Raw genomic sequence first — 17,764 nt, 5'->3', positions numbered from 1 at the left:
GTCTCTGCAAGATTAACGATGGCAGTTTGCACGCACAGCTACTAGAAGATTTACATCTGTCAGACAGGTTGCTGACGTCATCGAGCTTAGTTTGAGTCTGCGCGTCAGAAACGGAAGTGCCAAAAATAGCTAAAAATGGGCTTCACTTGTCTCAATTGAGTTCCAATGGGGTCGCTGTGTCCATTTCTTTTACGGTCTATGGATGTGAGAGTACTTTACTTTGAGCCTTCAAAAAATAACAGTAACCTGTAAACTCTGCACTACTTAACTGTTTAAGGGGCCGTTCACATATCGCGTCTTTTGCATGCTCAAGTTCGTTATTTCCAATGTATGCGCGCGGTATGCACGCTCATAATGGAAGCGACGCGGTCGTGACGCGCCCGTTTTTCCAGGCGCGTCCGCACCGCATCGAGTTAAAAACATCTCAACTTTTCAAAGACCGCGGGTCATGTGACAAGAACTAACCAATCAGCTTCATCCTTTCCCGTAACAACGTTGAAAGCTCAGCCAAGATGAAGGAACAGCTGATCATAGTTGTATATGGATTGCCATTTTGAAATAAATTTAGTAGCAGAGCTACTGCAAGCGATTTTTAGAGCTGCAAATCCATTTATCCTTTGCTGAAATTTCCGCGTCTTCATGGAGAGAGCACGTCATGGTTGCTAAGGCAAAGGCAGACACCTCAGGGGCGCAACTGCCCGAGCGCTTTGGAAAGAAGGAGAAAGCGGCGCGCCTAGCGTTTTCCACGCGTTTTTAGGCGTGATATGTGAACGGCCCCTATTTGTGCAGATTCTCCAGTACAATGTTGTTTGCAAATGTTTAGTCGTAAAAGCTAATAACATTGCTTTTTAACAGTTAACATTTAAAGCTTTACAAACATGTTCTGTGATCAGTTTGTCGTTTACCAGTTCATAATTCAGTCTAGCAGCCTAATTATGACTGAATAAGAGAGGTAAATGTTTAAATATATTTGAAATGCACTTTTTTCCAAGCATTCACTGCTCTTTTTCACACAGCAGGTTTTTTGTGTGTGTCCAATTTTTTTCTGGACAACCTTCTGATGGATTTTACTTTAAATGTGAGTTACATTCAGGTTTCATGCCACTGGCACTTTTTTCGAAGGATTGTTTACAATTTCACAGCATAAGCTATAAAGCTGTTTCCCAGTAAATAATAAAATGCAATGTACTGCAATTTTATTCAAGTTTTATCCTTATTCTTCGTGAAAATATTTTCTGAAAGATTCCTTAAGCTTTGTTCAGAATTTTAAACTACTTTAGGAGCTCTAATGACTGCCATGGTGAAAACATTATTTGAAATCTCCTTGTTAAATTTGCTAGAGTATGGGTCAGTGTTTGATTGCAGAAGAGTTCGACAGGATTACTAACACATAATAAAACAACTCCAGGTATATTTTTGATGAGGATATGACAATGCAAAATGGTTAAAATCTCTTACAAATCCATGCTGAATGATAAAGACCCTTTATAAATAATTTACTTGGGGAAAAAATGGGCAAAAATATAAGTACATAAACCGATTAATTGATTGTGACGAGTGGGGCGGGGCCGAGGGATGTGGGAACACGAGCGAGGCCGGTGGAGTGATTGGGAAACCAGCGACCTGCGACCCACCACCGGTCTCAAAGTCCCACAGAGGAGATGGAAGGATATAAAACTGGAGCGACGACAGTGAAGGACGAGAGAGGACCAGGCCTGGGCTTTATTTTATGTTTTGGTTTTTATTTGTGCGCGTCAGTCGTCCATGAGGGGCTGATGCGCTGTTTTGTCTTTATTTTGTTATTAAAGTCTTTGTTTGATTGTCCGCCGGTTCCCGCCTCCTTCTTCCCGAAGATTACGAAGGTTTTATTATTACATCGATTAATCGTAAAAATAATTATCAAAATAATCGTTAGTTGCACTCTTGCTAGGAACATTTTTTCTTTGTGGAAGCTTTGCGTTTAGTTAGCTAATAAAATATTTAAACTCAAATCAGTATATTATGTATACAGTTATTTAATTATGCCATCCTGGTATCGCAGATTTTAAATACATCTTAAATCAATATATTTTAATCGCCTTAATTATTTGTGGTGAAATGTAATAAGTGGTTTGACTGCACCATTTCCCTTAAATATCCGTCCAGTTGGAACTTGCTGCTTGCTCGTAACTGCTGTCTCAACAGAAGCCTTGCGTTCAAATATTTCAACTTAAAGATCCTGATTACCCTGTCAGGAGTCATTCTGAGATAACAACCGGCTGGATGTACATTATCTTTTACTTAAGAAAGCTGCAATCTGTTCTGTCAGCCTGGCATGTGTGTGTGTGTGTGTGTGTGTTTGTGTGGATTCATGCTCCAGTAAATGGGTGGGGTATGGTCTCACAAAGGTCTCCCTGCTATTACATCCCATATGGAACCTTCGCATTCATCCTCTGCTTAGCACATAAAGCACACACAGACAAAAAAAAAAAAAACAAACAAGGCATAATTCACATCCATTCAATAAACACTTAAGACACATACACACAATGCGAGTACTTAAAGTGACCTCAAGCAGAGGCCAAATTTTATCTCTGTGGCATGTTGAAATTCCAGCCCGGAAAACTCATGCCTTTGCGATAAAGCAAATATTTTCTAGACTTCTTTTCGCTCACATTCTGATGGATTTTACTTTAAAATGTGAGTTCCATTCAGGTTTCATGCCGCTGGCACTTTATTCGAAAGGATTGTTTACAATTTCACAACATAAGCTATAAAGCTGTTTCCCAGGTATAAGCTGTGTGTTTACAGGAAAAAAATAAATAAAATGCAATGTAATGCAATCTTATTCTGTTTTATTCTTATTCTTCGTGAAAATATGTTCTGAAAGATTCCTTAAGCTTTGTTCGGGATGTTAAACTACTTTAGGAGCTCTAAGGACTGCCATGGTGAAAACATTATTTGAAATCTCCTTGTGAAATTGGCTAGAGTATGGGTCAGTGTGTAGTTCAACGAACTGCAGGCTAATAATAATAAATTAAAAAAAACACCGCAACATGCTTTCAATAAAAGCATCGCGCATTTTAAAGATTTAAATTAACAAAAAGTCAGAATAAGACAAAATAAATCCCTTATATAGAATAAAACTAATTGTAATAGATATTACATTTTGTGTCATTTTAAAAACAATTCATTTATTCTTATTCAACTGTTTATAAGCATGCTACCGTGTTCTTTATTTATTACAGTTCGTTGAAATCACTGTGTGTTACTAATTTAATTTCTGTTTTGGGATTCATTTGTTTTAAAGAAATGTTCGTTATTAATACCTTATTAAAGTTCTTGCTCTCAACAGACTTTGTGTTTTGTATCACTTGTGCACTGTCCGTTTTCGGAGCATAAACCTGCCCGTGTAATGCGTACCGGAAACTGTTCTATTTAAAAGATTATTAAATGTTTATTAATATTTAAAGAATGTGTGCCACCTGATCATATTGCACCAAATGCAACACTGCACTCCACTGGGTCTGCCGCAACACATTTACGATGCCGAAGAGTGAAACGTGAAGTCGTGAAAGATGATACAAATGCAAACCGACACTATTATTATATATTTAGCCCCACCCACCGAAGCTTCGAATATTCGATATTGATTGCCACCTAAGCTTCGAAGCTCAAAAAATGGCATTCGAAACAGCCCTAGTGTTTTGATTGCAGAAGAGTTCGACAGGATTACTAACACATAATAAAACAACTCCAGGTATATTTTTGATGAGGATATGACAATGCAAAATGGTTAAAATCTCTAAAAGTCTATGTTGAATGATAAAGACCCTTTGTTAATAATTTAATTGGAAAAAATGGGCAAAACTGAAATATAAGTACATAAAGATTAATCGATTAATCGTAAAAATAATCGACAGATTAATCGATTATCAAAACAATCGTTAGTTGCAGCCCTATGCAATACAAGTCACTCTAGATAAAAGAGTCTGTCAAATACATTAATTTAAACATACATTTATAGATTTGTGCTGATGCTGTTGCTTGCTTCCTACATTCATTTCCAACACACACCGGGCACAACATACCTTTCCTTAGCCAGGCTGCACTTCCCCTTTCTTTCTTTAATTTCCCTGAGACTCATCTGCTTACAGAACCAGTTTATGTTATAACTGATGTGAAACTAGTGGTTAACATAAAAACAAGTCTTTCAAGCTAGAAAAAAAAAAGAGAGAAACAGGCCCACCAGCAAACAAAAACCCTTGCATCATTGTAAAACGATAAACATCTGAAGTACATGTTATCAAAAGTATTACCTGTTGCAAGTGTAGATTTTGGTAGTTCTACAGGTGATCCAGCGATGAGCAAGTCTCCATGAATCTCTGTACCACGTTGGCGGGTTTTCCTACGCTGGCTCTTCAACCACTTGAAGGCACGGCTGAAGGATCCTGCCTTTCTCCTGCCCCGTTTGCCCCTGCTGCCCTGCCACTCCTCATTAAACACCTGCAGCATATCTGGGGGAATCAGATCCCCTACAGACTCACGGCCAGATGACATTGCGCAGCCTGCCACAAAAACAGAAATAATTCACATGAGTCATTGTTTTGTAAAGCTTGTTTTTTGTCAAGGCTGTAAATTCCCTGGAATTGCTCACTAGTTTAAATGCCCTTCAAAACAAATCATTGGTCATCTGTAGACATCTTCTCATACAGCATTTCCAATGCTGGAAATTCAACTTTAGACCTCAGTAATGCAGAATGCAGTTCTGAGAAAATGACCTTTCGCCGGGAGTTTGATTGACAGGCTCTCTGACCAAACATATTGCAAAATCTACCATTTTGACCGACAAACAAACCAGACAGGAGAGAAGATAAACATTGGTGGACAAAATGGTGTGCATTGAAATCATCTGTGAATAAAACAAGAAACCTCATGATGTTTATTTATGTTCATTTCTTGCTATTAATAGGAAAAAGGAAGAGATAAATGGTTCACGTGCCACTCGATCTGTCATGAGACATTAAAGAGCCACAAAACAGTATTTATTGTTTGAATTTCTTACAATTGTTTTACAAAATTAGAAAGCAAAGACTGCTCTGTCTTGTCTGTCGGCGCATGGTAAGTTTCCTCTTTGCTCTGCGATGTATTTTCGACTGCGAGAGAACATGATGTGTGGTATGAGAATGCCATTGCTTGTCGGACATAGCAACAGTAACTAAGGGGGTCGGGTCTTTGCAAAGGGTCAATTACCTGATCACTATTTTTCAGTTGTTTAAATCCAACTGAATCCAACTATACATTTTTATTTTTGCAAGAAAATAACAGATTGTTTTGTTAGATAAGAACCTTATTCTTCGGCTGGTATCGTGTAGAGCACTTTGAAGCTGCATTGACACTTTAATTTGGACCTTCAGAACATTGGACCATTAAAGTCCATTATACAGAGCAAAATCCAGGAACGTTTTCCTCAAAAACATTAATTTCTTTGCAACTGAAGACAGACATGGACATCTTGGATGATGGGGTTAAGTAAACTACCAGGAAATTTTAATTCTGGAAGTGAACTAACCCTTTAAAGACGCAGACAATATAACTGCAGCACACTATAGTTAACTTTATAGATATGATTCTTAGTGTGAAAGGGCCAATAAGTATAAAAATGACATACTATAAATCTTTTAAAAACTGTTTATTTTGAAAATGTCTTACTAAGGAAACCAAATACTGCTAATTGTGTCCCATATGATGAAGTGGAATTGTTATTTACAGACGGTGGTCTGCATAGATCAGGGTATGACCCTAATAATGTACATCGTACACCCAAAATTGCACTGGAGTCTCATTCCAGACCCTCTAGTAATGGACTGCACCCTTACATACACACAGATAGTAATACACACCCTCACACAGCACAGCACACACATTCATGATGTGTAAAACATTTAAGGCATTATATAATCTTGAATATACACAAACAGATGTATTTACCAAGGGAAGTCATTTTACTCAATTAATGGAAATGCACAAACATTCACAAAAAGCAGAACGTCACATGAATGCACAAGGCATAAAATAAACATCAACTTAAAATGTATGCTGTTTAACATTAACAGAGCTCGTTCAAAAGCAGGACGCTAAAAAGAGAGAGGGATGATGGAGAAATGGAAAAGAAGAAAATGTACAGCGACACACTAACACAATGGTATAAATCTGGAAACTGGAGTGGATTTCACGTGTGAGAGTGAGACTGAGAGCAACTTTTTTCACATGGCTGTAGAGCTCTGTTTATCAGGTCAACGGACCAATCAGAGTGCAGCATTCTGACTCACTCTGTCACCATGGAAATGTCCAAAAACAAACAGAGCAGAACCAGCATGCAGCGGTGCCATAGACTTTATCCACTCTTCATTGTAATTATATCAGTTTGATCCAGGATCAGCTTTATAAACACTGACTCACATGTTCTTTTCAAGCTGCAGATGATTCATTTACATTCAGTTACGTCACATTAGTTATTATAATATACATGTTAGGAACTCATTTGCATGACATCACAGGTCTGTTTTGTTTGGATGTTCTTCCTGTGGTCTAATCCTCACATACACACTTGCAGACAATTACTGTACACACTCCTATACTAAAACTTTCACAGATCTGAGAAAAATGCACTGTTATCCCAACAGGCGTGTCTGTGTGTCATTTGATTCAACAGTTTTTAGGGTGGATTCAAATGTGGTACTCAGAAACAAAAAGTTTTTGTGGTATTTTCCAGCTAAAGTCAGTTCACTGATTATTCAGGGATGTCATTATCCAGTTCCACTCTCTTCCAATACCGTCTGTGCAATCAGTCAAGCATCCCCAACTAAGCCAAAGGTAACAATGGCAAGGAACCAAAACTCCATCAGTGACAGAAATCGAGAAATCCTGGGGTGAAACCAGGCTCAGTTGGGGGGCCAGTTTTCCCCTGGTCAGACAAAACCAGCATGGTGTGGTTCAATTCAAAAATCAAAATGAAAAATTAGAAGATAAGTTCTTTCTGTTTGTTTATCACACTGGAAATGGAACGTTGTGTGCACTGCATCCTGGGATACAGAATTGCACTAGTATTTTAGCAGTGCTTTATCTTCATACTGCTGCAGTGTATACTGTGCACAGATGGTATACTAAATATGCCAAAATGTAAGATGCAATGTGATCAGACAGTTTTGCTTTAATTTCAAGTGTGATGATGAATCAGTAGTAATATCAGATTTAAAATCTCTTTCTTTACTCAGTAGTACATTTACAAGATAAACTTGATCTCCGAACAACAATTTAACATGCAGCATATGTCATGTGACAACAATATATCATACTAATGTTTGAAACATTAAACATAACATACTGTATGGAATTACGCCTATGGTTTCACTCAGTCTTTTGCATACTGTAAATGCACATTTTTGAATATTACGAAAAACAAAATAAAAAGAGTCTTTTATGCTCACCAAGGCATTTATTTGACCAAAAATACAGTTAAAAATAGCAATATTGTGAAAAATTATTACAATTTAAACAAACCATTGTCTGTTTTAATATATTTCAAAACATGATTTATTCCTTTGATGCCAAAGTAAAACATTTTAGCATTATTAGTCCAGTCTTCAGTGTCACATGATCCTTCAGAAATCATTCTAATATGCTCATGTGGTGATCATTGATGAAAACAGTTGTGCTGCTTAATATTTTTGTGGAATTTTTATTCAGTGTTCTTTGATTAACAGATCATTTTAAAAAACAGCATTTATAATATTTTTTTTTACATTATAAAATGTCTTTACTATCAATTTTGATCAATTTGATGCATTCTTGCTAAATAAAAATATTCATTTTTTTTTTTTTAAATCTTAATGACTCCAAAACTAGATTAGCAGCTACACTCTCTAACTCAGTCTGAGGTGTGTGTGCAAGAGATCTTGTGCAAGACACCTGGCTTATCATCTCTGCTGTAGTGTGTGCAGGTCTGCAAAGCAGGAGAGGGTGTGTGTTCATGTGGGTTACAGGAAAAGGAGGTAAATCTGGAAGATAAAATACCTGAGGTGTATTAACCAGGAAAGCTGTGGTCACATGAACAGACACATGCAGAATTTAACTATGCTTGCCTTATATAGAGTTTGATTGTACTATTATCATGGCACGATGTTCACCAGGTGGATGGTACAGACTGGCATTCTCTCTCTCTCGCTCTCTCTCACACACACACAGTGCACAGGGGTTTTCCAGTCAAAGAAATGAGACATTCACTTATGAGATACGCATCTTGAGATGGTTACACAAAAGACATTATGTGCACAACTATATGCAGCATCACAACTGTGCTAGACAGGAGCAGTTCTGTCTCTAAAACGCAGAATGTTGTAAAAGCATTTAGGAAACGCCTTTCTTTCTAAGCTCCAAACCTAAGGAATTCAGGGTTAAGGAACTTAATTCCTCCCTATAAGTGCTGAGGGTCTTTGCAGTGCTTCTGGTAAACAAAGAAGGAAAGTGCTGATAGCCGTCATGCTAACTGCACATTATATTCTTATGGGAGTGTCTTTTTCCTCACAGCTACCATTACAGTGCATTAACACACAACAACACAGACTGACACAAAACACATGAATCTGAGAAGACCACCCGAGGTATGTTTTTATATCAGATATCCATGTGACATGAAAGAAATCCAGCGGATTTCATCGTCTTGTGACGAAGAAATAACAATCACTATTTCTTTTCCAAACTTCAGAGATGTGCACTGACATTCGGATCACATTTCAGTCTGATTTCATCTGCACAAAACACTGACGTTTAGATGTGATCTGTTCTTTTGTTCAGTGTTGTGTGTGTGTGTGCACGTGTGTTCTAGGGATTTGCAGCAGCTTGTTGAGAGCAGGAGTAACATTCCTAAACAACTGCTAATTGTATAATTCCTGTGGGTTCCTCCTCCAGCTCCACCTCTCCTTCCATCATTGTCTTTTTTCTCTCATCCTGTTTTTTCCTCAATGCTTCTTCGATGAGATTACTAATGTATGGGTTTTAATAGAGCTGATAAAGGCATAAAAATTAAATTAATGTTTTATGCCTTCATTTGATGACCAGAAAAATTTAAATACACAACAGAATTTCTGAGAAAAAAATTAAATTCATAAGGCTATTTTAAGAAAGAAGTTGTTTTTATGCATTAAGTAAATTCAATGTACACAGACTGAAGTAGTTTAAGTCTTTGGTTCTTTTTATTGTGATGATTTTGGCTCACATTTAACAAAAACCCACCAATTCAACAAATTAGAATATGGTGACATGCCAATCAGCTAATCAACTCAAAACACCTGCAAAGGTTTCCTGAGCCTTCAAAGTGGTCTCTCAGTTTGGTTCACTAGGCTCCACAATCATGGGGAAGACTGCTGATCTGACAGTTGTCCAGAAGACAATCATTGACACCCTTCACAAGGAGGGTAAGCCACGAACATTAACTGCAAAAGAAGCTGGCTGTTCACAGAGTGCTGTATCCAAGCATGTTAACAGAAAGTTGAGTGGAAGGAAAACGTGTGTAAGACAAAGATGCACAACCCACTGAGAGAACTGCAGCCTTATGAGGATTGTCAGCATCTACATGTTGTTTCGGTCATTCTGAAATGCCTGAGGAAAGTCTGTCATCATAGCATTTCTTTATAATTACTGTCTTACATGACTGCGTTCTCAAACAGCAGGCATCCACCTCTAAAAGCAATGACCGCATTTATTGTGTTATGTCTGTGCTCTTTGAAGTGCAAGTAATTTATTGCACATGAAAAGTATTATATTTAGTGACTACTCCTAGTTTTCTTAGAGATATTTAGTGACAGTTTATCAGAAAGTGATGATTTTACTCTATTTGACTCATTGGATAGAAACGGTGCTTTATTGGCAAATGTTTTATGCAATGTTCCAGTTTTGTGCATAAGTCAAATTAGCATTTTTGGATGGAAGCATAATGACTGTATCATCTTCATAAGATGGGGTCATTGGGGTGGTGTTGGCGCAGTGGATAAGACACATGCCTTTGGTGTGAGAGACCCGGGTTCGAATCCACTGTGAGACACCAATATGTCCCTGAGCAAGACACTTAACCCCTAGTTGCTCCAGAGGCATGCGACCTCTGACATATGTAGCAATTGTAAGTCGCTTTGGATAAAAGCGTCAGCTAAATGTGAAATATAAATGTCATAAAACCAAGAAATGTCTCAATGTATCATCTTACAATCCAGAATCGACTTGCATTATCTTAAAAGAAATCAGAACTGTTTCACTGTATTATCTTTATAAATCAAGAACTCACTGTGTCATGCTGATTGCTGATGTAATCCAAAACAGTTTCACTTTCATTATGTTTTACTAAACTATTCACATACACTAATTAGCAGTGTCTCGCACTCAATTAGTCCCGCAGGTATCAGGGCTGATGAAATAATGATTAAGCGTCAGATTAGCCTGTTTCATCAAGAGTTTTAGATTAAAACAGCTCAAGCTCTGTACTAATATAATTTTCCACAAACACACACATCAAAGTTATAAAATCTTGATGAAGCTATCACAGTGATCAATCAGCTGCAGGGTGGCAATACTAATCAAGTTCTGTGGTCCCAGCTGAAGGTTTACTAAAGGTTACTTTACAACCCATGATGTCCCTGGGCAAAATCAGACAATTGTCAGTCACTTTACCTCACATCAGCCAAAGAAAACCAGTTTTAATTCCCTCTGAATAAAGCAACATTTGCAAGTGTGGGAAAATGATCAATTACAGTAAGTGATTTCAAGTTTTGCTGACAGAGTTTCTTATTCAAGCACTGACTTTTTCTTGACAGGTACAATTTCTCAGGACACTTGCTTTAGTGAAATACCTTTAAGAATACAACTGGGACAGTATGGCATTGGTAATATCAAGTTGGGTTTGTATTTGCTTAGAGTGGTTTTCTGTCCTGTGGTGGCATATTTCCAACTGAAACAGGACTTGAGTGAGACATTTTGAAGGACAAATCCCTTAAAGAAATAAAAAATAAATAAAGAGCCACTACAGGATTTAGTTAAAGGGATAGTTCACCCAAAAATGAAAATGTTGTTTATTTGCTTACCCCCAGGGCATTCAAGATGTAGATGACTTTGTTTCTTTAGTAGAACACAAACAAAGATTTTTAACTCAAACCGTTGCAGTCTATCAATCTTATAATGTAAATGGATGGGAATCACGGCTAAAACATACAATAAAAAAAAAAGCACAAACAAAACCAAATTAAACCCTGTAAGTGCGTAAGCTGCGCATCACCTGCTAATAGAGTGTTTGAGCATTTTTGCCACTTTATTGGCTTTGAACGATTGCATAAACCCTTATATGCGTCCAAATGCAAGTCATTTAGGTCTTAAGGGAATGTAAACAGTTGTGAGAGAAAAAGCATATGTAACAGTATATTGGATCCGGACTTCAGTCTTAAAGGGGAACCTGTTCAATATTCGTCCTCTCTGCCATTCAGGAAAATCTCTCACTGCTCTGCCTAAATCACTTTTAGTAACTAGAGTAAGAAGAGAATAAATAAATAAATAATGCAAATGATTACGCATATTATATATATATATATATATATATATATATATATATATATATATATATATATATATATATATATATATATATATATTAGGGGTGTAACGGGACGTGTATTCGTACCGGAACCGTTTCTGTTCAGGGCTTTCGGTACGGTGCACGTGTGTACCGAATGACGGAATGCAATATTTTGTGCGCGGAACACAAGTTCATTTTCGTGTTTACAAACGAACATATTAAGTGGCGGAAGTCTCTGCGTTCAGCGCAAATCCCGCCCTGCAGCTGATTATAAGGCCGGCGTCTCATGTTAACAGGTTAGAGCTTGCAGACTGCCTGCGTGAGACGCGAATCTTAGGCGCGGCTCGAGCCGCGCGGAAAACGCGTGCATGCTAGAAATAGAACCGACGCCTATTTTTCACGCGACACGCAAGCGTGTTGGAAGCATTTCCAGGCAAAATAGAATAGGAAAATATGTTTATATGTCATTTTGTACACAAATACATATTAATTCATGACACTTTGATGTTTGAAAGTCTATAGGTTGACATAAATTCAGATATAAATGTAATTTAAAAAATAAATGAATAATTATCGATTTTCAAATATTGCACCTGTCAAACATAGTCTGTTTTGCCGTCAAACTGTTGACGGTGTCCTTTAGGCCTAAAAAAAAAATTGTTTGGTTCCGGTTTCCGACCGACCCTGTCAATTTATGTGCGACCCAAATTTATTTTATGAGACTGGGGAAGAACGGTCTTTCACACATCGTTAATTAAATTACAGTTTCCTTTAAATGCTGTTTTACACTTAAGTAATCCGTTAAAAACCATTAAGTATTGCATCAAAACCCTTTAACTGTCAATTCCTAAAGTGAGCTATAACTTAAGGTTTGGAAATCGTAACATTAAGAGAAACACGGGGGGAGTCAACAATATTATATCGCGGAACAGAGAGGGCACTGACAACATGCTGACAGACAGGACATTAACATTACCAGCTTACTTTTAATATGAAACAAAGTCTCATTTGGTTATTTCACCTTTCAAATGTGGTCATTTTTTAAAGAAATGTAAACAATAAATACCGTTTTGTGGCTCTTGAATGTGTCGAACAGATCGCTGTAAGTTAGATCATCAGTTAAAACTAACTGATCGTCTCTTGCTTCTAGTTAATTTATAGCATCAAAATCAAATAAACCACATAAATGAACATAACAAAGAATGTTGTTTGACTACAAAAAGATGTCTGTACACTCCGTTTTTCAAGTTCAAATCCTCCATGTTAATCTACTATGAGATCGCCTGTCAAACTCCCGCGAAGGCTTTTTGTGTGTGTGTGTGCGTTTTGCGTGTCTATGGCAACAACAGACTTTAAACGGGAATACAGAATCACTGTCGTAAAAGTACCGGGTACACACATTTAAAATCAGCGCGTGTGTGTGTGTGTGTGTGTGTAAAACTGCCACTGGAGAAAAAAAATAATAATAATAAAATAAAAAAAATCCCTACCGACCAATGACCTCAACTGACAACCAACCGGAACCAAACTTTTTTTTTTTTTAGGCCTTATCAGTAGGCTTCATATATATGCTCAACATGAAGTATAGATATTGTTGTCATGAAGACAAGAGCCTGGTCTGTCGGCGGTCTCCCTGTCACCTACAGCAGCAGGCACAGCACGGTTCTGGTAAAGCATGCTGGGATTGGTAATGCTGCACTGTAATCATAGTTATTTATATTTTTCATTATATTTTATTATATGATATTGGTTTGAGACAGAGTATTTTATTTAGTGGAGAACTTTGCAGCAGTATTTTATTTCTTATTATTTTTTATTTTATATATATTTTATTAAAAAGTATTTTAAAAAAGTGTATAGTAATAAACATCCTGCAGTTTAATGTTTGCATTTCTTTCCCTTACTGTACCGAAAATGAACCGAACCGTGACTTTAAAACCGAGGTACGTACCGAACCGTGATTTTTGCGTACCGTTACACCCCTAATATATATATATATATATATATATATATATATATATATATATATATATATATATATATATATATATATATATATATATGTGTGTGTGTGTGTGTGTGTGTGGATAGATGGCTATAACTTACACAGTGAAGACTAATTCATTTACACAATGTATTTCTTATTTATTGTAGTTTTTGTCCTATTGCTTGTAATTAGTTTCTTGTTCTTATTTCATCACTGACTGTTTATGTATCTCCAGAGAACTTGAGTTTTTTTATTATTATTATTATTATTTTCTTGTATTAGTTTGATATTGGTGACAAGGATTATGAAAATTCTATGGTATCAAATCTTAATTTAATACAAAAAAACCTTATTAAAAGAAAAAATAACTAGATCAAGATATATACTGCTATCATGATATAAAATTTCTCATATCATGATATAATGATATAATGTTTTTAGGGGTGGGCGATATGACCAAAATCTTATGAGGTCTTTAATGGGAATGCCAAGCTAACATTAATATTCTTGACACGTTGACAACACTCAGAGTACCACTTGCACACATTTCATAAACGACTCGTCTTCATGACAACTTGCTCTGACCTCACCACGTGTTCAAATATGTGCATCTGATACACATTTAAACAGTGTGAGTAATAGATTCAGATCATGCAAAAGCAAATCAGCCATGAAAAAAACAGTCAGTAACTTTATTTCCTACAGTTTGGCAGTGGAGAACACACACACACACTTCCTGCTTCTGCACACACTTGCGCAACTGATCTGGAATCTCTAAAGAAACAAGCCCCAGCATGGCAGCCTCACAGCGACACACCCAACATCAACAATGCCTACAATCACCTTTCTTTCTCTATCACTCTCCCTCAAGTCACCCATGATCAACAACATACTAGCTAAGACCAGAAGTCTCTGTCTTGCTCCACCTCCTCCAAACCCCTGCAGGTCTCTTATCTGTTTCAGGTTAATGTACAAACCTGCTCAAGGTGAAGCGTTTTTGAGATACACGTGTAAAGGGAACTCACAAACTGCAGAAATATGCATGCCCAGAACTGTTACAGACCCCCCCCCCCCCCCAGAATTTAATGATTTATAGGAATTCTATAGGTGAACGACGGATAAGAATGTCGGAGATAATACAAAAATGTAAAAAACAATTACAAATGGGATTTTTAAAAAAAAGCTGAAACAAAGAAGTGTGAAGTATATGTAGGAACTGAATATTGTAATTCATGTTAATTTGTGTATTTTTTGCTAATTTTCAGCAAAAATCATTATTTAAAATAAAAAATGTAATGTGGTGTAACCCACAAGTTAAAAGTAATAAAATATTTTTCTTACAACGTGAACATACTTGAGTTTCAATTATTATTTTCTTTTAAAAGGTTTTCAATGTAAAATCAAAACCAACAAAAATGACATCAGTAAGTTTTCATAGGGTTACTTGATTTGACCTTAGCTAACCCTTTGCCTTATATATATATATATATATATATAGTTTGTTTATTTGTTTGTTTTGTTTTTTGACCAAAAGGCAAAGGGTTAGCTAAGGTCAAATCAAGTAACCCTATGAAAACTTACTGATATCATTTTTGTTGGTTTTGATTTTATATATATATATATATATATATATATATATATATAGTGCCTTGCAAATGTATTCATACCCCTTCATTTTGTTCACATTTTGTTTTGTCTAGGTCTAACTAATGATAATGCATATTAGAGCAAAAAACCAAAGGTCAAAAGAACTGCCTATAGAGCTCAAAAACTGGTTTGCTTCAAGCCACACATCTGTGGAAGAGTTCAGAAAAAAATGTGGCTTCATTGAAGGGTCACAGCATGTGGTCTCTGTTACCCTTACTGGAAAAAGTTTGAAACAACCAGGGGTGCGTTTCCCAAAACCATAGTTGCTAACTAAGTTAGCAACTTTGTTGGTTGCAATGCAATTTCCCATTGCCAACCAACTATGTTGCTAACAGGTTAGCAACTATGGTTTTGGGAAACGCACCCCAGGTCTGTTCCTAGAGCTGGCCTCCTGGCCAAACTGAGCAATTGATGGAGAAGGGATTTGTTTAGTGTGGTGACCAAGAACCTGAGAGTCACTCTAGTTGAGCTCCATGATCATATGTGGAGATAGAAGAAATCTACAGAAGGACAAACATCACTCCAACACTCCACCGATCCAGTCTTTATGGTGGTGTTGCCAAATTCAATCCTCTCCTCAGTTAAGACACATGAAAACACACTTGGAATTTACAAAAAAGTACCTAAAGGACCCTCAGACTCTGAGAAACAAGATTATCTGGTCTGATGAACCTCAATTCTAAACATCATGTTTAAAGGAAACCAGCTCTGCTCATCACCTGCAGAGAACCATCCCAAAAGTAAAGTGAGCTGGTAGTAGCCTCAAGCTTTGGGCTGTTTTTCAGTGGCAGGGACTCATCAGAGTAAAAGGAACGCTCAGTGCAGCAAAATATAGAGATAGCCTTGATGAAAACCCAGTCTAGAGCATTCAGAAGCTCAGACTGGGCAGAAGGTTGACCTTCCAGCAGGACAGGGACCCTAAGCACACAGCAAGAGTGGCATATATGGCGCGTTTCCACCGAGTGGTACGGTACGGTACGGGTCAGGTCGGTACCCTTTTATTTGCGTTTCCACTGCCAAAAGTTGAGAATGGTACCAAAAAGCCGAACCGTACCGTACCACTTTTTGGGTACCCTTCCGTTGGGGTACCTAGCACAGTGGAACGGTACTAAAGGGTGGAGCTAGACTCACTGCAGAACGTTGATTGGTTGACAGAGAATCGTCATTTGCGCGTGCCGCAAGGGGAAAGACACAACACACGAGGCGCCATTTTTAAATTACAACAACGTCGCAACAATGTCGCCGCGCATGACGTCAAGCTACTTTCCGTCATACACCACGCCTATCAAGTGACGTTATCACTACTTTCTGGAATACACCACGCCTATCAAGTAAGGGTACTGTTGGCGGTGGAAACGCTAGCCAAATCATGGTTAACAGACCCGACCCGTACTGACCCGTACCGTACCGTACCGTACCACTCGGTGGAAACGCACCATTAGACAACTCTGTGAATGTCCTTGAATGGCCCAGCCACAGCCTGAGCTTGAATCCAATCAAATATTTCTGAAGAAACCTGAAAATGTGCCCCCATCCAACCTGGCAGAGCTTGAGAGGTAAAGAGATGAGGAGAAGGATGGCAGATAATTGCCAAATGCTGATGAGCAAAGCTTGTTGCATCAAACATAAAAAAAACTTGAGACTGTAAATGTGCTTCATATTTAGTTATGAATACTTATGCAATGGACCTATTGCAGATTTTTAATTTTAATACATTTATGAAGTTGTGACTATTCTGTTTTTGCTTTGTCAGTATGGTGTATGGAGTTTAGACAAAAAAATTAAGGGGTATATATATATATATATATATATCATTGGAAGATTGTTTATAAAAAATAAATAAATAAAAAAACTTGTCATTTTAGACAAGACCCACAGAAATATTAGAATTACATAAAATTCTTAATGTATTTTGTATTGTGAATTGAATTTATGTGTGTGTATATATATATATATATATATATATATATAATTAGATCTTAAGAAATACTACGCTGACTTTAAGAATTAGAAATATATGGGGTTAGTAAATGAAAACTAGCAAAGAAGTAAAAGAGAGACCAAGACACACATACTACTGAAAGTAAAACCAAAATATAAGGGCGCCCACATTTTAATGATTAAACAAACACTGGAGCTTACAAAGAGTATGGAGTATAGTTCTTAGACATTTTAATTCTAACTTTAGTTCTGACTTTGCAGTATAATAATTACACAAGTTTAATGTCATGTTGGCAGACTTGGCAGGGCTTTTACCTGTAACTCCGGGATCCCTCAGTTTCTTTGCTCGGTGCTATAAAATCCTTTACATCGGACGGTCCATGTTAATCTGGTCTGGAAAGTTCAGGTGAGACATATCCACAGTATTCCGGTTTTCTTAGGAAACTCTTGTTCCTTAGAGAGCAGCCAGTCTTGAACAGTACTTGCAGACTGTGCTCTCCTCTGGCATGAGATACTCCTCTCTGCTTACTCTTCAAGAGGCTCCAGGTGAGAATTAAAAGGGAGTTCCCAAACGCTCTTAGGTACTTGAACGC

At 37.2% G+C, this 17,764-nt stretch overlaps 1 protein-coding gene across 2 annotated transcripts in view; it reads right to left on the bottom strand.

The window, feature by feature from the left end:
* LOC132110523 (uncharacterized protein KIAA1522-like) overlaps window positions 1–17,764 on the bottom strand; it is a 35,483-nt gene extending 17,719 nt beyond the window's left edge. The window contains exons 1-2 of one of the 2 annotated variants that reach the window (XM_059517210.1): window positions 17,487–17,764; window positions 4,299–4,547 (exon numbers count right to left, since the gene is read on the bottom strand). In XM_059517210.1, the coding sequence (XP_059373193.1) occupies window positions 4,299–4,539 (241 nt within the window). In that variant the 5' untranslated portion in view covers window positions 4,540–4,547; window positions 17,487–17,764. Of the gene's footprint in view, window positions 1–4,298; window positions 4,548–4,636; window positions 4,685–17,486 lie in introns of those variants that run through there. The other variant, XM_059517211.1, reaches the window with a different exon arrangement.

This window comes from Carassius carassius, chromosome 30 (genome assembly GCF_963082965.1).
Source record: "Carassius carassius chromosome 30, fCarCar2.1, whole genome shotgun sequence".
Lineage (NCBI taxonomy): Eukaryota > Metazoa > Chordata > Actinopteri > Cypriniformes > Cyprinidae > Carassius > Carassius carassius.
Note: the sequence above shows the minus strand (reverse complement) of the source record. Positions and strands in the feature narration are given on the sequence as shown.